The sequence below is a fragment of the Eleutherodactylus coqui genome, chromosome 5, assembly GCF_035609145.1.
Source record: "Eleutherodactylus coqui strain aEleCoq1 chromosome 5, aEleCoq1.hap1, whole genome shotgun sequence".
Taxonomy (NCBI): Eukaryota; Metazoa; Chordata; class Amphibia; order Anura; family Eleutherodactylidae; genus Eleutherodactylus; species Eleutherodactylus coqui.
This window is the reverse complement of record NC_089841.1, coordinates 138,714,010-138,736,520: the sequence shown is the minus strand read 5'-3', so window position 1 is coordinate 138,736,520 and position 22,511 is coordinate 138,714,010. Positions and strand designations below refer to the sequence as shown.

At 44.3% G+C, this 22,511-nt stretch overlaps 1 protein-coding gene across 1 annotated transcript in view; it reads left to right on the top strand.

The window, feature by feature from the left end:
• Window positions 1-22,511, top strand: part of RPH3A (rabphilin 3A) — a 248,315-nt gene that overhangs the window by 79,708 nt on the left and 146,096 nt on the right. The window contains exon 3 of the mRNA XM_066601920.1: window positions 15,506-15,652. Coding sequence (XP_066458017.1) covers window positions 15,506-15,652 — 147 coding nt within the window. The remainder of the gene's footprint in view (window positions 1-15,505; window positions 15,653-22,511) is intronic.

Genomic DNA, 22,511 nt, shown 5'->3' with positions numbered 1-22,511 from the left:
GAGAAATATGATGTCATAGGCATCATGGAAACTTGGTGGGATGATACACATGTTTTGAATACAAGGCTTGAAGAATACAACCTTTTTTTTAATAAAAAACAGACCTAATAAAAGAGGAGATATTGCATTATATGTTAGGAAGGCTTATACCTCCACAGAGTTTCTACAGAATGATAGTTTTGTACAAACTGGATACGAACACAAGGAGAGGACAACACAAAAAACACCATTGTAAGCATTTACTATAGGCCTTCTGGACAAGCAGAAGATATAGATGAACTTTTTCTTCAGCAGATGGCCAAGTTCTCAAAAAAAACAGACGTAGTGATCATGGGAGATTTTTATCTATCTAGACATTTGTTAAGAATCTCTCTCAAACCCCATTTACACGCAATGATTATCACTCAAAAGTCGTTCAAATTATGGCTTTTGAGCAATAATCATTGTGTGTAAACCCTCCCATCTTTCACTGTTCGGCTGAACGATGATTTTTAGGTGAGCATAAAAAGCATTGTTCAGCTGAAGAGGTATAGCAGGGACCGCATGCTGTGCTCTCCATGGGAGTAGCTGATTACATTGCATTCAGCTGACAGCCTGAGGCAGCCCATGGGAAGACAAGGCAACTGAGTGCAAAGTCCAGACCACATGCTGGGATTTGCAAACAGCTGCTGGAGGCTCATTTACATGCTGATAAAGTTGCCACTGGGCACCTTTGGGGTGTGCTTCAACGAGAGTCAAATTGGCAGTCATCAGATCTCCAATTACATGATTCTATAATGTCAACATGAACCAGAACCTCTTAAGAAGTGTTCCCCATGCCTCATTAAAATTTTATTGTATGAAGGATGTTCTGAAGACAAAGAACTTATTACTAGAAATGAATATCTAATAAAGTACTGTGGCTACTGAAGGTATATCAGAAATGGTTAGAAACCAGTTACATATAATATATGGTTTACAATTACAGCATTAACATTAACCATGAATAAACATAGAACATATACTGTAGATAGCTACAAGTAACAAAGAGAATATACGAGTGCCATAAACAGAATTGCCTCCACAGTATATCTTCTAATGTAATGAAACAGGTGCAGGGAGTAGGTACATGGATTTATCAAACCTTTATGGTCTGCAGGATGCTCGTTCCACATTGTTTCTTCAGACTCTCGTAAGGGACCCATGATTAACCACATTTTGATTGTTATATAAAAGGAAAAAATATGCAACTAGATGTAACTTTGCTGCCAGCACATTAGAACCATACATGTGAGTCTGATAGAAAGAGGCAAATGCAGCCTCAGGATCTTTGAAATTATATGCCCCAACATTCTAGTATTTGGATGAACCATTTGTCTCAAAATTAATAATTTGATGTGATGTCAAGTGCACAAACCTATCATGAAAAGAGAATCCATCTCATCAAAATGCAACTCAAGATATTGTATGCATTACAATAATCTCTAAAGAATTCACTGCTCCATTGTATTGATAGCCTTTCTTAATATTCTGATTAGGAAATGATAGGGGATCTTGTATTGAAACATGACTTTTATGAGCCCATTGGAGAGAAGTCTAATTTTTTTGCCAACTATTTACACACTGGACTATATAATCTATAGGCAAACATGTAAAGGCAAGACTTATTATTAATAATTACCTTTATATAGCACATGCGTATTACATAGCACTTTACATCATTTGATATTGGGTTCTGTCCCCCTTTTGGGGCTCACAATCTCTATATTCACCTATATATTATTGAATTATGCAGTAAAAATTACCTCTCAGCATGTTTTACTATTTTAATGATACACACAATAGTAGTGGTGTACTACAGCTTTGCTCAATACTCAGACAAGAATTTTTGTGTGAAGTCTATTGTCAGATCTGAGATGAGAGGCAATCTCTTGTCTCTGAGCTGTTTATCACAGATATTTAACCAACGCTTTCAACAGTCAGACTTTTTATTAAACTACTCCAAGCAGTGGAGGATTAAGGAAACTTTAGGCCCTGGGTTGTTCTCCAAATTTGCCCTCCTTCTCTACCAGCTGTTGTCAAAACCACCTTTCTGTGCTAACATTGACAACTGAGCCCATTCACCTTGTCAAAAGTCTAATATTGTCCAATTATTACTGACAGTATCAGACTATGTAGGGATGCATCCTGTTGACAAGGGGAATGGTAATTGTTGAATAGGCTTGGGTAAAACAGAGACTTTTTTAAAAATAAAATTCAAGTATTTACTAAAATAGACATGTAGGAGAGATGACAGCTCATCTATAAATGTAGAGAATCACAGGTGATTTCTTCTCTGATTTTAGATGTTTTATTGTCTGTTCTTCTCTATCCAACCCAGACCACCTGAAGACTTCTGCTGACCAATGTAGACTTTTCTCATTACACATCTTTGGTCTCTTACTTCTGCATCTGTCACTAGCCTTTATGATAACACAAATCAATTCAAACTTCATACCAGACCCCTAAATTGAGACTTGAGATAATGTTCCAAAATAAACAGACTGCATAGCAGAGCCAAACAAATACAAACCAACCCCCCCTAAAGTACTATAGTTTCTATACCTGACTTCTGTACACAAATAGAAACCCCAGAACAGATCTTCAACCAGACCCAAAAATAAATACAGTTCCCAAACCAGACCACCTAAATAAATTCAGAACCCTTAAATCCAGACACCAGATTAGAACCCCTAAATTAATATAGATCGAGACCAGACACATAAACACTGACCCCAAAATAGATCCCATACACTTATACAGCATCTTACATTCTCCTCCTCTGTGGAGCCTTTCCGACTTCAGGGCCTGCACAGATATAGTCATATGACTTTATCTGTGTAGGTCCTTGTGCAGACACACCTTTTGTGTACACACATTATAATTTTTTTAATGTATAGTCAACATTTATTAGACCTATGATAATAAAATCAGGGTTTAGTATAGCCTAAGTAAGACATCCAGGCTATTCTCCTTGTTACCATGCTGTAACAGCCTAATTCTTTGATAACATTCAGATGTATCACAACTTCTAGTACAATACTCAGGCTGTACTAACCCACTAATCACCTTGACTAGGCCCTAGATTTGTTGTCCTATGTCTAATAAATATTGGAAATACTGTAGATTCCAAGAAAATTATCGTGTGACGGACTCTTTATACTTGATTAACTGACTGTCTGTAAGTTTCCCACATGCACAGATACTATTGATAACCATGTGCAGAATATCCATGTTGATTACATGCCCATGTGTGCCAGGGATCCTTGCAAAATGCAGTTTTGTTGAGGTTTCTGCTGTGAATTTTTGCAAAAAACTGTCAGAAATCAACAATATGCATCAAATCTTTGGGTACTTTAGGTGACCAGTTGTCCCCTGGGTAGCTGCCCAAACACCCTGTATTATAATCTGCCACTGATTCCTAGACACTTGAGTTTGAACTACTGTTACATTCGTGTGGGCAAGTGAGCACTGGGCCCACACAAAAGTTACCCGAGATATAGACAGCCAACAGGAACCAAACACTCACCTTGCATACCAGGACACATATCAGATGGAAATGCTATGAAAGTACGAGGTATTGGTTCATGGATTGACCAAGTCACTTAAACCTGCGAGCCACTACAAGGCTCCTCGTTGTCTTGTGGGTCTCTACACTAGCAAGACAACTGACCCCAAGCTGCAGGAAGAATGGCAGGACCCTACCTATAATCTGAGTGATAGCCTCGATAAAGGCAGCCCCGTGCTGGAACCTAAGTTCTGACTATCCCTGAAGGGTTAATACATGGAACCAAAACAGACTGGCACACAGAACACAGCAAGCTGCACGGACAAGGGAACCAGACACCAAAACACACAGCAAGCTACACAGGCAACTGTAGGACAGAGCGAGGGCAAACTGACATGAAACTGACAGAAACTAAACGTAAGAGCAGATGCTGATTTGCAGGAAGCCTCATACAAACAGGAGGCCAGAAAATAGACCCAGGACAGAGAGGCTATCAAGAGAGAACCACACCCAGCCAGCTTAGTCATTCCACATCTGTGGGGCTGTGCTGCTAGAAACCTATGTGGTACAACAGATCCCAGCCAGCACAACCCTTACAGTACCTCTCCCTTAAATAGGGGCTTCTGGTGCCTAACAACTACTTCGTTACCTACTTTTTATATACTTCAGTGTAAATTATGCCATACAGTCCTATTTTGGCTAAGTAAGAATATGACAAATTGATACCATTGAATTTATGTCCCGTTCGATGATCACAAAGGTGCAGAGCTTTTTTAGATCGTTTTAGAAGAGCTCTGTCTTGTAATGAGTCGAGCATCTGTGTGACCATCACATAACCAAGACAAATATTTATCCCTGGAAGTATCTGAGGAAAGTCCCCTTTGACTGCAAGCAGAAAATGGGAAAATTGTGATTAATTGGTACAGAAAGTATAGCTTTTCATTATATGAAGTATAAGCTTTATTGCTGATATCAGAATATCCTTTTGAGAGCAGAGTATGATTAATATAATGTACAATAAGAATTGTGGGACTACAGTCAATCATAGTAATTTTGGACTTGGCTACGTTTGAGCATGTAGGGATTACACATCACTCATGTTTGAAGAATACCACTCGATGAGAAGACCTTTGTAGAATACCACTCGACGAGTGGGCCATAGTGACTCGAAAAAGGCACAATGGCATTTTTTATGACAAGACACAGATGTTTTTTTTGTGGAAGTAATGAGGCTGAGAAAATAATGATAACCCAGATCTTATAATTGCCTGCTAATGCAACAGGGAAGTTCTGTAGCAACATTTCATTCTGTTTCACGAACAGGAAGGATAATTGTGATAATTACACATAAAATTCATGTTACTACTGAATGACATTGTGCATCTCATGAATGTCTGTTTCAAAATGATGTAATTCATGGATACATTCATTTTAAATTTGTATTTTTTTTTACTATATTACAGCTATATGCAAACATGGCATGCTATAGAGTTTGTTCTTACAGTGACTTCCCTTAATAATGAAAGGATTGTGAAACCTAGAAGCGAATTATAAATGTAGACCAAAGATAAACATGCTGTAGTGTTTGTCAGTCTGGAGGATTTTAATTTTGGCTGAGTGATGAGTGAGGCTTGTTGGAGACAGCCGTGCAGGTTAGAGATGGGCAGGGGCGTAACTATAGAGGATGCAGGGGATGCGGTTGCACCCGGGCCCAGGAGCCTTAGGGGGCCCATAACGCCTCTCTTCTCCATATAGGGAACCCCATACTATAAGTAAAGCATTATAGTTGGGGGCCCTGTTACGAGTTTTGCATCGGGGCCTGGGAGCTTCACGTTAGGTCTTCGGAGATGGGCACAGATAGTAGGGTATCTGTCTAAGCTGTGTATATGGATTCCTAGCTCTTGATACATTATCATAGAGTTCCTCCGTTATATATGTCAAACGATCTGCCAGTAATTGTCACCTATGAAATTTGAGAAACACTGTAGAAGCTCCCATCAGTGCACACCAGGGAACCAGGAAGGAAAGTGTAAAACGGATTTTTATTTCAGAACTCGAGACAGGCAAAGAGTTCCAATAGAACTCTTCGTTAGGTCAGTCATCCATGGATGAATGGATGACTAATCTGAAGAGTTCTGTTCAAACTTGAAACATGTTGCCTGTCTCCAGCACTGAAATAAAAATCAGCTTTATGCTACATTGCCAACTTAGATGTTCTTTCACATCACTTTCCCGGATATCTGACAACAACAGTCTTCGTCTGAGGGAAGCCTAGGCTGGAACATTGTGTATAGCAGTCACCTTGTACCTCATGTGGATTTCATGGTCATTGTTGTCCCTTATTTTATTGTCTAGGGTGAACGACCATTTCCTAGAACTTAGTGGATCAGAGCTAGAGCTAACGATTTTGAAATGCACTTTATCAGGTGTCGTCCTCTATTTGCATTTTTCTTTTCTGATGAAATTCAGTAGCTCAATTTGATACATGCAACCTAGTAGACAGTAGGGAGTTACTTTTAGGTGGCAATGGGCCTCTTTACCTACTAGGTCCCTGTGCAGCATAGGATCCACATATGGTATGTCCATACCTGATGGGGAAAGACTCCTTCTGCAGCCAGTTTCCCTAATCACTGATCTTGATATACACATATAATAATTGCGATAATAATTGTATGTAATTGAAGTGATTAAATATAAATAAGTAGATAAGGCCTGGGCTGGAAAGAAATGCATTGTTGCACAGAATCCTTTAGATTCATTCCCTTTCAAATGTCAACAACCATTTTCATGCTTGCAGATCTTACTTAGGAAGTGGAAATAATAGATGCTGAGGGCAAGTTTAATGTTTCAGGTCAGGCTGAAAAATATTGCTTTACCTTTGGTTAATTCAATAGAAGGTACATTAGACGTATTTAAAAATTGAATAGAGTTGAGATCATGTCAAATTTGGGTAATATGAATATGAAGACTTATAGATGCTACTAAGTACATATCAACTATGACCCAGAGAACAATGCTGTGTATTATATACACATTAAAGATCTGCCAGGGACAGCTCGAATATGTAAAGTATTCCTCATTTAAAATGTGTAATTGCTAGAGATGAGCGAGCACCAAAATGCTCGGGTGCTCGTTACTCGGGACGAATTTATCGCGATGCTCGAGGGTTCGTTTTGAGTAACGAACCCCATTGAAGTCAATGGGCGACCGGAGCATTTTTGTATTTCGCCGATGCTTGCTAAGGTTTTCATGTGTGAAAATCTAGGCAATTCAAGAAAGTGATGGGAACGACATAGAAACGGATAGGGCAGGCGAGGGGCTACATGTTGGGCTGCATCACAAGTTCACAGGTCCCACTATTAAGCCACAATACCGGCAAGAGTGGGGCCCCCCCCCTCCCAACAACTTTTACTTCTGAAAAGCCCTCATTAGCAATGCATACCTTAGCTAAGCACCACACTAGCTACAACAAAGCACAATCACTGCCTGCATGACACTCCGCTGCCACTTCTCCTGGGTTACATGCTGCCCAACCCCCCTCCCCCCTGCACGACACAGTGTCCACAGCGCACACCAAACTGTCCCTGCGCAGCCTTCAGCTGCCCTCATGCCACACCACCCTCATGTCTATTTATAAGTGCGTCTGCCATGAGGAGGAACTGCAGGCACACAGTGCAGAGGATTGGCACGGCTAGGCAGCGACCCTCTTTAAAAGTGGTAGGGCGATAGCCCGCAATGCTGTACAGAAGCAATGAGAAATCCAATCCTGTGCCACCTCCATCAGGAGCTGCACACGTGGGCATAGCAATGGGGAACCTATGTGCCACACACTATTCATTCTGTCAAGGTGTCTGTATGCCCCAGTCAGACTGGTAATATGTACCTTAACAGTAACCGCGTTGGTGGTAATGTGGTGGTGACTGCGGACCTAGTAGCACGGTTGTATTTTGTTGGTTTTCGGAATGTGGCCAGGATTAAGTGGGCCGTGGCGGGGGGATGGTGGGGGGGCTCTCTTGTTGTGTCGGTAAAGGTGAAATTCTTGGACTGCCACCAGACGAACTAATGCAAAGGCATTTGCCAAGAACGTTTTCATTGTTGGAGGAGGAGGGGGATGTTTTTGAGGCACTACGTGTCCTCTCCACGTGTCCGTGGTTATATTACCTTAACAGTAACCGCGTTGGTGGTAATGTGATGGTGACTGCAGACCTAGTAGCACGGTTGTATTTTGTTGGTTTTCGGAATGTGGCCAGGATTAAGTGGGCCGTGGCGGGGGGATGGTGGGGGGGGCTCTCTTGTTGTGTCGGTAAAGGTGAAATTCTTGGACTGCCACCAGACGAACCAATGCAAAGGCATTTGCCAAGAATGTTTTCATTGTTGGAGGAGGAGGGGGATGTTTTTGAGGCACTACGTGTCCTCTCCACGTGTCCGTGGTTATATGCACCTTAACAGTAACCGTGTTGGTGGTAATGTGGTGGGGACTGCGGACCTAGTAGCACGGTTGTATTTTGTTGGTTTTCGGAATGTGGCCAGGATTAAGTGGGCCGTGGCGGGGGGATGGTGGGGGGGCTCTCTTGTTGTGTCGGTAAAAGTGAAATTCTTGGACTGCCACCAGACGAACCAATGCAAAGGCATTTGCCAAGAATGTTTTCATTGTTGGAGGAGGAGGGGGATGTTTTTGAGGCACTACGTGTCCTCTCCACGTGTCCGTGGTTATATGCACCTTAACAGTAACCGCGTTGGTGGGAAATGGCCTCGCCGCCATCATGTCTTTGGGAAGCCTCTGTTTCCACACCCCAGAGACATACCATTAGCAGCGGTATAGGCAGAGCCCAGAATTCGTAACATTTCAGCCGTAGCATTAGGACAGGCCCCACTAACATATCACTAGCAGCATTATAGGGGGAGCACAGTATTAGTTCCATTTCAGTAATGGTAGCACTCAAGACAGGCCCCAGTAACAATTCCGAAGCAGCAGTATAGGAGGAGCATAGTTTAAGTTCCATTTAAGTAATAGTAGCAGCCTACACAGGCCCCAGGAACAATTCCGAAGCAGCAGTATAGTGGGAGCGCAGTCTTAGTTCCATTTCAGTAGCTGCAGTATAGCCAAGGCCCAAGTTACATTTATGTAGCTAAAGTGTAGGCCAACCCCACACACCTTTCTGTACCATGAGTGCAGGCGAAGAACATAGAAATTGCTATGATTACACTGTAGGTGAGGGCCCAAAAAAATTGGTGTACCAACAGTACTAATGTACCTCAGTAAAAATTGGCCATGCCCAACCAAGATGGCAGGTGAAACCCATTAATCGCTTTGGTTAATGTGGCTTAAGTGGTAACTAGGCCTGGAGGCAGCCCAGTTTAACGAAAAATTGGTTCAAGTTAAAGTTCCAAAGCTTTTAGGAGCATTGAAACATATAAAAATTTTTTAGAAAAATTATATGAGTAAGCCTTGTGGCCCTAAGAAAAATTGCCCGTTCAGCGTGATTACGTGAGGTTTCAGGAGGAGGAGCAGGAGGAGGAGGAGGAATATTATACACAGATTGATGAAGCAGAAATGTCCCCGTTTTGGATGGTGAGAGAGAACTATGCTTCCATCCGCGGGTGCAGCCTACGTATTGCTTAGGTATCGCTGCTGTCCGCTGGTGGAGAAGAGAAGTCTGGGGAAATCCAGGCTTTGTTCATCTTGATGAGTGTTAGCCTGTCGGCACTGTCGGTTGACAGGCGGGTACGCTTATCTGTGATGATTCCCCCAGCCGCACTAAACACCCTCTCCGACAAGACGCTAGCCGCAGGACAAGCAAGCACCTCCAGGGCATACAGCGCTAGTTCAGGCCACGTGTCCAGCTTCGACACCCAGTAGTTGTAGGTGGCAGAGGCGTCACGGATGACGGTCGTGCGATTGGCTACGTACTCCCTCACCATCCTTTTACAGTGCTCCCGCCGACTCAGCCTTGACTGGGGAGCGGTGACACAGTCTTGCTGGGGAGCCATAAAGCTGTCCAGGCCCTTAAAGACTGTTGCACTGCCTGGGCTGTACATGCTGCTCGATCTCCGCACCTCCCCTGCTACCTGGCGCTCGGAACTGCGCCTTCTGCCACTAGCGCTGTCGGATGGGAATTTTACCATCAGCTTGTCCGCCAGGGTCCTGTGGTATAGCAACACTCTTGAACCCCTTTCCTCTTCGGGAATGAGAGTGGGAAGGTTCTCCTTATAGCGTGGGTCGAGCAGTGTGTACACCCAGTAATCCGTAGTGGCCAGAATGCGTGTAACGCGAGGGTCACGAGAAAGGCATCCTAACATGAAGCCAGCCATGTGTGCCAGGGTACCTGTACGCAACACATGGCTGTCCGCACTAGGAAGATCACTTTCAGGATCCTCCTCCTCCTCCTCCTCAGGCCATACACGCTGAAATGATGACAGGCAAGCAGCATGGGTACCGTCAGCAGTGGGCCAAGCTGTCTCTTCCCCCTCCTCCTCATCCTCCTCATGCTCCTTCTCCTCCACCTGAACGCGCTGAGATATAGACAGGAGGGTGCTCTGACTATCCAGCGACATACTGTCTTCCCCGGCTCTGTTTCCGAGCGCAAAGCGGCTGCCTTTATGGTTTGCAGGGAACTTCTCAAGATGCATAGCACAGGAATGGTGACGCTAATGATTGCAGCATCGCCGCTCACCACCTGGGTAGACTACTCAAAGTTTCGAAGGACCTGGCAGATGTCTGCCAACCAGGCCCACTCTTCTGAAAAGAATTGAGGAGGCTGACTCCCACTGCGCCGCCCATGTTGGAGTTGGTATTCCACTATAGCTCTACGCTGCTCATAGAGCCTAGCCAACATGTGGAGCGTAGAGTTCCACCGTGTGGGCACGTCGCACAGCAGTCGGTGCACTGGCAGATTAAACCGATGTTGCAGGGTGCGCAGGGTGGCAGCGTCCGTGTGGGACTTGCGGAAATGTGTGCAGAGCCGGCGCACCTTTACGAGCAGGTCTGACAAGCGTGGGTAGCTTTTCAGAAAGCTCTGAACCACCAAATTAAAGACGTGGGCCAGGCATGGCACGTGCGTGAGGCTGCCGAGCTGCAGAGCCGCCACCAGGTTACGGCCGTTGTCACACACGACCATGCCCGGTTGGAGGCTCAGCGGCGCAAGCCAACGGTCGGTCTGCTCTGTCAGACCCTGCAGCAGTTCGTGGGCCATGTGCCTCCTATCTCCTAAGCTGAGTAGTTTCAGCACGGCCTGCTGACGCTTGCCCACCGCTGTGCTGCCACGCCGCGCGACACTGACTGCTGGCGACGTCCTGCTGCTGCTGACACATCTAGATTGCGAGACAGAGGTTGAGGAGGAGGGTGCTTTAGTGGAAGAAGCATACACCGCCGAACATACCACCACCGAGCTGGGGCCCGCAATTCTGGGGGTGGGTAGGACGTGAGCGGTCCCAGGCTCTGACTCTGTCCCAGCCTCCACTAAATTCACCCAAAGTGCCGTCAGGGAGATGTAGTGGCCCTGCCCGCCTGTGCTTGTCCACGTGTCCGTAGTTAAGTGGACCTTGCCACTAACCGCATTGGTGAGGGCGCGTACAATGTTGCGGGAGACGTGGTCGTGCAGGGCTGGGACGGCACATCGGGAAAAGTAGTGGCGACTGGGAACTGAGTAGCGCGGGGCCGCCGCCGCCGCCATCATAGCTTTGAAAGCCTCCGTTTCCACAACCCTATACGGCAGCATCTCAAGGCTGATAAATTTGGCTATGTGGACGGTTAACGATTGAGCGTGCGGGTGCGTGGCGGCGTACTTGCGCTTGCGCTCCAACACTTGCGCTAGCGACGGCTGGACTGTGCGGTGCGAGACATTGGTGGATGGGGCCGAGGACAGCGGAGGTGAGGGTGTGGGTGCAGGCCAGGAGACGGTAGTGCCTGTGTCCTGAGAGGGGGGTTGGATCTCAGTGGCAGGTTGGGGCACAGGGGGAGAGGCAGTGGTGCAAACCGGAGGCGGTGAACGGCCTTCGTCCCACCTTGTGGGGTGCTTGGCCATCATATGTCTGCGCATGCTGGTGGTGGTGAGGCTGTTGGTGGTGGCTCCCCGGCTGATCTTGGCGCGACAAAGGTTGCACACCACTGTTCGTCGGTTGTCAGGCGTCTCTGTGAAAAACTGCCAGACCTTAGAGCACCTCGGCCTCTGCAGGGTGGCATGGCGCGAGGGTGCGCTTTGGGAAACAGTTGGTGGATTATTCGGTCTGGCCCTGCCTCCACCCCTGGCCACCGCACTGCCTCTTGCAACCTGCCCTGCTGCTGCCCTTGCCTGCCCCTCTGAAGACCTGTCCTCAGTAGGCGTAGCAAACCAGGTGGGGTCAGTCACCTCATCGTCCTGCTGCTCTTCCTCCGAATCCTCTGTGCGCTCCTCCCTCGGACTTACTGCCCTTACTACTACCTCACTGCAAGACAACTGTGTCTCATCGTCATCGTCCTCCTCACCCACTGAAAGGTCTTGAGACAGTTGCCGGAAGTCCCCAGCCTCATCCCCCGGACCCCGGGAACTTTCCAATGGTTGTGCATCAGTGACGATAAACTCCTCTGGTGGGAGAGGAACCACTGCTGCCCAATCTGAGCAGGGGCCCGAGAACAGTTCCTGGGAGTCTTCCCGCTCCTGAGCATGTGTCATTGTAGTGGAGTGAGGAGGCTGGGAGAAAGGAGGAGCAGCAGACAGAGGATTCGAATTTGCAGCACTGGACGGCGCAGAACTCTGGGTGGATGATAGCTTGCTCGAAGCACTTTCTGCCATCCACGACAGGACCTGCTCACACTGCTCATTTTCTAATAAAGGTCTCCCGCGTGGACCCATTAATTGGGCGATGAATGTGGGGACGCCAGAAACGTGCCTCTCTCCTAATCGCGCAGCAGTCGGCTGCGACACACCTGGATCAGGAGCTCGGCCTGTGCCCACACCCTCACTTGGGCCTACGCGTCCTCGGCCGCGTCCACGTCCTCTAGGCCTACCCTTACCCCTCAGCATGCTGTATTACCAGTGATTTCCAAGCCAGGAAAGAAATTGGCGCAAGCCTGCAGCCAAAATAGAATTTTTTCCCTTGTTTTTCAAAGGACAAGCCACACTGCGTGTATTCAATGAATACTACTAAGTTTAATAACTGTGTTGTGGCCCTGCAAATGTGTCACAGAACTGCAGTGATGCAAAGTTATTCGCTACAGCAGATCAGGGATTTCCCATGCAGGAAAAAAATTGGCGCAAGCCTGCAGTAAAACATAGCTGGCTGCGTCTGATTTTTTTTAACGTTCTGCACGCAGCACACACGTACCCAGAGCCCTGAGGACTGTCAGAGGCAGGCGAAATAGAATTTTTTCCTTTGTTTTTTAAAGGAAAAGCCACACTGCGTCTATTCAATGAATAATGTATGTCTTTTGGCCCTGCCTACACAATTCTGTCCCTGTAGTATTAATGCCAGGTGCAATGGTCTGCACAGCCGGTTTTGAGAAAAAAAAAAAATGCAACACTGCTAACAGCAGCCTGGACAGTACTGCACACGGATAGATGTGGCCCTACAAAGGACCGTTGGGGTTCTTGAAGCCTACACTCACTGCTAACACTCTCCCTGCCTAACCACCACTTCTGTCCCTATTGCAGGGCGCAATGCTCTGCAGATCCAATTTTGAAAAAAAAATAAAAAATACAGTGCTAACACAGTACTGCGCACTATTAGATGTGGCCCTGAGAAGGACCGTTGGGGTTCTTGAAGCCTACACTAACTCCTAACGCTCTCCCTACAGCAGCTCCAGCACGATAGCACTTTCCCTCAGCTAACTCACAAGGCATCTGAGCCGAGCCGCGGGAGGGGCCGATTTTTATACTCGGGTGACATCAGATCTCCCAGCCACTCACTGCAGGGGGGTGGTATAGGGCTTGAACGTCACAGGGGGAAGTTGTAATGCCTTCCCCGTCTTTCAATTGGCCAGAAAAGCGCGCTAATGTCTCAGAGAGGAAACTGAAAGTAACCAGAACATCGCGTGGTGCTCGTTACGAGTACCGAGCATCCCGAACACGCTAATATTCGCCCGAGTATCAAGCTCGGACGAGTACGTTCGCTCATCTCTAGTAATTGCCATGCAGAACATGCTGTCATTTGTATAGGTAAAAAGTAATACAAAGAACCAAGCAACATCCTAAATATTAATGTGTTGAACTACAATAGAGCTTTCTTATTCTAGGCCATATTGTACACCTAAGCTATACAGTAAACCATATACATTGTATGTGCATATAGACCTTTGGGCATATCTCCAGATATTGGCTGCAGGCAACTATGCTTGGAAGGGTTCACAACCCTCTTCCCCAACATAAAAGAATAGATCCCCAAATGCAATGTAATATGACTTAGGACCTGAGATATCTCTTTATCCCAGTCATACCTGTTCTTAAAATGCTGACAGTAGAGAAATATGATAATCTCCAAAAATTATTCCTGATTTTGCTGACTAATATTTCAGGAAGCCTAACTAGTATTACCATTATCAAAATGACATTCCGGAACAGGGCAATGAGAAGATTTGATATTTCAGAAAGCTGTCTTCTGAAAGACTTGGTGTTCCTGATTAGTCTCTAAAAGGTTATGTGGTGTTTTTTTCAGTTTTCACCCATCCATTGGATGGCTGAAAACTGATAGATCGGTGGGGGTTCGACTGATGGGACACACTGCGATCCTAAGAGTGGGGGTTTGCCCCATTTTGAGTCACTGCTGCATTGCAGCACTAACCAGGGTGAATGTAGCACTGGCTAAGCATGTGCAGTGCCGATCCATTTATTTCAATAGGGTTGACAGAAATAGCCGAGCGATAGGCTCTGATATTTTCGGCAATCCTATTAAAGTCAATGGAGCGACAGCTCGCATGCGCAGCCAGCACTCCATTCAAAATGACATCACTCTGGTAAGTGTTGTGATGGAGCAGTGACCTGAAATGGGGCAAATGAGACACCTCACTCTTGGGATTGCTGGAGGTCCCAGCAGTTGGACCCCCACCTATCTATCAGTTTTCACCCATGGGTAAAAACTGAAAAAAGTCACATCACTAGAACGCCCCTTTATGATAGATTTTCTGTGGCACTGCAGTGCCATAAGTTAAACCAATAACCTGCTGAATGATCTGTAACTTGGTTTGGCCTTCTGTTGATGGGGTGAAGAAATTACTTTCCAAGTAAAGCCAACAACCTGACAATGACCTAAAAAAGTCAAACCTATTAGATCAAGTTTTGCATGGTACTAAGGTTGAGAGTACATGGAGACTTTTTGTAACACGACATTCCAATTTTATCTACCAAGCTACAGCTGCAGTCCATGGGAATACTGTGGGTTCGGATGCAACTCTGTGCCCTTCTGTGAACTCAATTATTGAAAATGGATAGTCGCACATCAAAACGTTTTTACCTGGCCCAGCGTAGTGATCAAAATCTATTTCAGATCACAAAAATCTCAGGTGTACAGCAACTATGGCTGTGATTTGTTTTCTAAAACCAGACATTTAATCCATCATGGACCTACTGTAACTACCATTCCACATGACATAACAGACCTAGTTTACAGGGGCTGGTTCATCATAGGCTGTCTGGCATTAAACTTATTCTCAGCTGGTCAATTTATCATGAATTCTTCTAAGGAGATTTTAGAATTGAGGTATCTGTTCTGCATTTGCATCTACAAACCTATAAATATAATATACTAGTTTGCAAAACATAGCTATAAATTCAATAAGCACAAACGGTTTAAGAAACACAACATGTAGTATATCTGTATATTGATCTCATCAATGGCTTATTGAATTATTTTGCACATTCAGAACTACAGTTAGTAACTCTTAATTACTGATGTATGCGTAATGACGTTTTAATAACATCTGTGAAGCCGGCTTGTATTTACATCATTTAAAAAATGTGTGAAATTTCAATATATGTTGACTGGTAAATCTTCTGCTTGTCTTTGCAGACATGATGCTGGCTGGTCTGTACACCCAGCTAATCAGGGTGAGCGGCAAAGAAAACATGAAGACCTAACTGATGAAGAGAAAGAAGTTATAAACCGAGTTATAGCAAGAGCTGCCAAGATGGAGGAGATGGAGCAAGAACGAATTGGGTGAGACAAGCTAGAATTGTGTACTTCACTTGGGTGTGATATTTTCTCAGTACTAAGTGCTCTGGCTTAGAGACATTTTAAGCAATGCATTGGGCAATTGCATGAATAGTAGTTGCATTATGTATATTGTACATTTAACAGGGTATCGGTGAATTTCAAGGCTGCTGGAAACAGAAACTTTTATTCCGCAGAGCAAAATTTCTTGGATGTTAGTGTTCATAAATTTTGATAATATATAAAAACTGCTATCCTAGAAACTTGTAGCATTGAATGTATAGGAAAATAGCAGTCCTCTTATGAACATCATTTCTGACAAGATTGATGTGCATGTGTGATACAATAAAAACACCGCTGTAATGTTGTTGTTATATCATATTTTTAATCTTAAATCAAATACTAGAATAAGTAAAATCTCATCAGCCACCTTGAGAATACCCTCTTATTGGCTCTTGTTTGCTGAGCGATTGTCGACGGGGTCACTATTAGGGGGTGTCTTCCAAGTATACTGTACTATGCTATAGGCAAACCTTTAACCCCTTAGTGACAGGCCTATAGTGTTTTTACGTCTTGCAGCTGCAGGGTATATATGAAGAGAGATTGCATGGCGATCTTCCTCCATACATTCTGGTTGCCGACTGTTTCTTACAGCCGGCACCTGGCGGCAATAGCTCCGATAAGCCACGCAGCTCATCGGAGCTGTTAAGCCTTTAAATGTCACTGTCAATTCTTACAGTGGCATTTAAATTCCCCAAACGGTCCCATATAGCCCCCTGTGATGCAATCGCAGGGAGCCATGCAGGTGTCATGGCAGCCAAGGGCCTTCTGAAAGGCCCCAGGGCTATCACGGCCGACAGAAAGCCTATCAAACCATGCCCGTGGGGGTGACTTGATACACTTCCTGCCCTAGCGCAGTATGATGATATGCTTTGGCATGTCATCACACTGCAGAAGCAGTCAAAGCAGCGCAAGTTGACCCATCTGGGGACTAAAAAAAATAAATAAATAAAATCAATAAAGATTTACTAATTATTAAAAAACCAATAATAAAAAGTTTAAAACAACAACATTTTTCCATATTTATGACAAAAGAATCTAAATAATAAAACAAAAATACATATTTGGTATTGTTGCTTCCGTAATAGTCTGATCCATCAGTAACGCATTCTTTACCCCATAGGATGAGCATTAATTAAAAAAATAAAGAACACCAGAATTTAGCTTTTTTTGGTCACCCTATCTCTGAGAAAAAAAGTAAGAAAAAGCGACCAAAAAATCGTATGTACAAAAAAACTGGTGTACCTTCACCCTGATGTGGTTCTCTGATAGACTTATGTCTGCTGAGTAACAACGTTCGGGATCATAACCGTACTCCAGTCGAAGTTTGTGGGCTTGCCCCACACCCACCCAGTATAAATCTGGTGCGGGTGTGGCACACCTAATATAGGCACATATGTATAGCCAAGCATATAGGCATCAATTAGCATCTGCCCATTTTTAGCACAGACCTTCTAAGTCAGTTATTTCTACACCTGTTTATCATTCAGCACTGACCATTATAAAGGTGCCCTTGTGTGACGCTTTGATGCACACCGATTTTTGACTTGAATGGCATAGGTATATATACAGATGGACATACCTTACATAGCATATTAATCTTGTACATGGCCACTATTCCCATCAAAAGTAGGAATAGCTTTTTGCTTGGATATGTGATCACTTTCTGATTGGTGGAGTCAGTTTCCAAGACTTCCACAATCCTGAAATTGAAGGTGCTACAGCGTAATGTTGGCACTATCTCTCCTTTAAAGTTTTTTACAAGTGAATTGGGTCGTGCTGCAATTCCCTGCAAAGCTGTTGGCCGGGAGCGACACTGTACAGAGATGAGCCTTGAAGGGAATGCAGTGCTAAATCAGTTGGCTCCCTACTGGTCAGAAATTGATGGCACTGACACAACCTTTCTGTGATTGCGAATTACCCTGGAATTAGTTCATAGAATTTGAGGTTACTGAGTGTTTAATCATGTCTACATATGGTGTCTCTAGCATTCATGCCATATTGATGTGAACAATCTTTTATGTGCTCATTTATCCAGTATATTCAGTCTATATCTATAGGTGTAACATGCTACATACTTGCAGTACCCTCCAGAAGTTTGAAAGCACCGAATGTTTTAAACAGCCCATCACAAGTCAGAAACATCTCTGGGAGGTTTACCACCAAGAATGGAAATATATTCCAACCTTATAATTTAAAAATTGATCCACCGTATGTTAAGAGTATGCAAGGCTGACATATAGGCAAAGGGTGGATACTTTAAGAAATCCAAAAATTTGAAGTTATTTCTAGATTCCTCCAGTAAGTCAGATTTTGTTTTTGTGGTTTTTTTTAAGTTCAAGAATGTTTTATGGCGAGAACAAATGGGTTCACATACATGGGCTAAATAAAGATTACTTAAAATGCTAAAAAGTGGATATACATAGAAAAAAATCGAAACCAATGGAGATAAAATGGCATATGAGATGCCAAGATATCATCAAAAGAGACACATAAGACCAAAGGATACAAACAGGATACACAAATAGCGTATTGGCAAATTTATGGAAAAGCTTAACAATATTATACTTAACATCATGATACGTGACAAGCAATCTGGGGAGAGTCACAGTGATTTTTATCACCTCAAGAGGTTGAAAGTAGACTTCACCAACACCATTTCATCGTAGACTTCACCCTCCCGTTGACTGAAGTGAGCTTGTATATTATGGATGACACCACATGATATTTCAAAAAAAAGTATTCAAGGATACATTTTGCAACCATTCATTTATCAGTTGTAAAGTAAAGCTTTCTTCTTATCTGTCCTATTCTTAGGGTTTATTCCAACATCCATGTATTTTATCCATGTGCTGTCCATATTTGCAATGGGCTGCACATGGACAGTGCATGGACCCAATGACTTTAATGTGGCTTTTCAAACATGCAATTTTTTTTCAGACATGCAATGTCCAATGTCTACGGGGCTTGGACACCACACGGACCAGCATCTATGTGTTGTCCGATGTGAGTTGCGCCTGAGAATCTCTGTCACAACTCCTCTATGCCTGGGTAAATAAGCCCTTAAGGAATATTAATAAAGATGAGCGAACCTACTCGTTTCGAGTAATTACTCGATCAAGCACCGCGATTTTCGAGTACTTCCCTCTGGGTGAAAAGATTCGGGGGGCTCCGGGGGTAGCAGCGGGGAACAGGGGGGAGCCCTCTCTCTCCCTCTCCTCCCACTCCCCGCTGCAACCCCCCACTCACCCACGGCGCCCCCCGAATCTTTTCGCCCGAGTACGGAAGTACTCGAAAATCGCGGCACTCGGGCGAAAAAGGGGCGTGGCCGAGTAGGTTCGCTCATCTCTAAATATTAACAATATTCAAGTGAATGAATGCTAAATACAGATGAGCGAATCTACTCGGCCACGCCCCTTTTTCGCCCGAGCGCCGTGATTTTTGAGTACTTCCGTACTCGGGCGAAAAGATTCGGGGGGCGCCGTGGGTGAGTGGGGGGTTGCAGCGGGGAGTGGGGGGGGAGAGGGAGAGAGAGAGAGGGCTCCCCCCTGTTCCCCGCTGCTACCCCCCGCTCCACCACGCCTCCCCCCGCCCCCCGGCACCCCCCGAACCTTTTCACCCGAGCACGGAAGTACTCGAAAATCGCGGTGCTCGATCGAGTAATTACTCGAAATGAGTATGCTCGCTCATCTCTAATGCTAAACCAATTAACCCTTTAGCTAAATGAATGCAAAAACCAATTGACTACCATACAAATAAGTAAATAGATCTTAAAGCATTGAGGTTTTAGACTATATCTTACCAATTTTATACTTTGAGGTGGTATTTCTATGCTTTTGGAGGCTATGAGGATATTGCAATTAGAAATCTAGTAAACAGAATGGCATTGCTATGTTTGTGTATGACAAAACAACCTAAACTGAAGGTGTAAATTGGCTTTTATGCCTGAAAAACAAGTCCTAAATAAAGAAACTTGTCTTCAGGCTACGAAATCTGCCAAGCCTCATAGATCCTCTGTTTCTGTCTAGCTGCAGTTGAATATCTTGTTCTGGGTTAGTACACATGCAGATTTTAACCTTTCGTATTAAGATTGGTCTGTGTGGGCATAATTGTGCAGGCACTTGTTACTTCTTATCTCTTTGACAAGCAGAATAAATTTGTAATTATACAGCTGTTGTGGCTTTCCAGCCATACAGACAAATGCAATTATTTTAAGGCAACTAAGGCAAACAATGCATTCTAAAATTAATGATGGGCAGGACGATAAACCCCTTTTGTGCATTTTTTTACGAGTTTGGATTATAATTTACAATTGTTCATGTTCAACTCAATATTATAATAATTGGAGTAATTGCAGTATTGTTACAAGGAGTTATGAACAAGTAATGTTGTTATGGGTTATATGTGACCAGAAAGGCCTTAGACTGGATGGTGGCCCATGCAGAACCTTCTGTTGATGCCCCTTCCCATGCATGGTGCATCCTATAGTGCCCAAATGACACAATTTTATACATTGACATGCCAGAAGTCACGGGGCAGAAACTAATATTGTGTCGGAACTCCTCTAGACTAGCGAAGTGCAGCAACTCAGCATGGCAACAATTCCACAAGTGGACAGACAATGTCCAGAGGGATGTTAAGCCTTGCTATCTGGATAGCCACCCACAGCTCTGTGTTACATGTAGGTGCAGGATGTCAGGTGTGACTGGATCTCTCCACCATATTACATAAATGCTTGATTGGGCTTCTGTTGGATAAACGTGCTGGCCACATAATTTGTAGGAAGTCTCCAGAATGCTTCTTGAACCAATTTTTGACAACTCTGGACCAAAAACACGGTGCATTATCCTACTGGAATATCCCATCATTGTGAGGGTACAGGAAGGCAATGAAGGGTTGCGAATGGTGGTCAAGCTGTGAAACATAGCGGGCATCAGTCAATGACCTATTTAGTTGGACCAGTGGCCCCAACCTTTGCCATAAGAACACACCCTACTCTATTATGGAACCAACACCAGCTTACATAGTGTCTTGTTGGTAACTGAGGTCCATAGCTTTATGGATTCTGTGCCACACACAAACCCCACCATCAGCCTAAAAAACAATTGGTATCATGACTCATCAGACCATGACACATGTTGCCAGTCCTCTAGGACAGTGTTCCCCAACTCCAGTCCTCAGGGACCGGCAACAGGTCACGTTTTCAGGATTTCTTCAGTGTTGCACAGGAGATGTAATTATTGTCAGTGCCTCAGACATTGCCACAGGTGTTCTTACTATAGGATATCCTGAAAACATGACCTGTTGGTGGTCCTTGAGGACTGGAGTTGGGGACCCCTGCTCTAGGGTCCAGTTAGCAACCTTATGATCTTAGGTTAGTTGCTGTGTTTGGTGTTGTAGTGTTAACAGAGGCATTCTGGTGGGTCTTCTACTCTCATATCCCATGGAAACTAAAAAAAAGCTGCACTGACCTGCAGGATATACATTGGGGCCTCCTACATTGAATGTGGATATGACTTCTGTGTTCGCATGGATAGTTCTAGCCAGACACCACCAGTAGTGATCAAATGGAACCCATGGGCAGCCAATGCTCTGTCCAATGTGGGTGGTAATGCCTTCTATCACATTTTCCTGCTGCACATGTGACACTATGAATAGAGGAATGTTGAATGTCTGCACAACGTTGTAAATGGAATGTCCCATCCATCTATCATGTTTTGTTCAAACTCTGAAAATTCCAATAGCCTTGCCATGAGCATGCTGGCCAGTGTTCAAGCTCACTCACAAGATAACACTTCATAGCTTATACAGGTGTGGGTGTTCCCAGCCTTAGCCTGAGTTAACACCACTTTTAATCATACTCTTAACTCTTTACATATTCTTATTTGCTGACGTTTGGCATGTCAGTGTAGTGTACAAATAACAATGCCAGATAGTTTCCCATTACCAAATCAATAAACTAAAGAATAGGTCCAGGCCCAATGGGAGATTGGCAAAGCAAGTTCTAAAGCCCCATTTACACTGCTAGATAATCGCTCAAAAGTTGTTCAAACAATAGTTTGAGTGACCGTTTTGAGTGATCATCGTTGCATTCTTTATAGTAGCTAATCAATGAACACATGTCTATGGTTGAAGAAATACTGTTTCCCCGAAAATAAGACCCTGTCTTAAATTATTTTTTTTTTTTCAAAAGAGGCTTAAACTTAATTTTGAGAACCCTAAAACTGCTTTAAGTGTTATTAATGGCTTTTATGTCCCTGCATATCTGTTAATTAAAACATAAATTTATATAAACTAATTTATTATGATCTTCATATGCTAATACTGTCATGTTTCAGAGAAATAGTTTCAAAAAAAGTGGGGCTTGGGGAGAAGTGTCTACCGGACAGACCTTCCCCCAGCTTCTTCCTGCATAGCTCAGTTTGATTGACAGGTCTCTCCCTATGTGTAAATAGGCAGAGAACTAACAATCAAGCCCAAGCAGGGTGGGAAGAAGCCATAGAGCAATACAGATAACAATTATGTATATCTCAGCCTTCCCTTCCTGCTAGGTTTTTCAGGTCCACCCCGTCTATCCGATCAGCAATGTACTGCACTCCAGCACCTGATGGCACACTGTTTGACATTCACAATCTCTTTAGCAGACCACACTGTCTATCTAATAAAAGAATCTCCCTACTACCAAAATCTGTGAGGCCTTTTATGCACTCCTTATCCTTCCTAAAACAGTCATTCTCCTGGTTGCTTGGAGCAGCACCCCGTTGTTGTAATCTAGCCATGGGCTTTCAGTCCTAATATGAGTTAG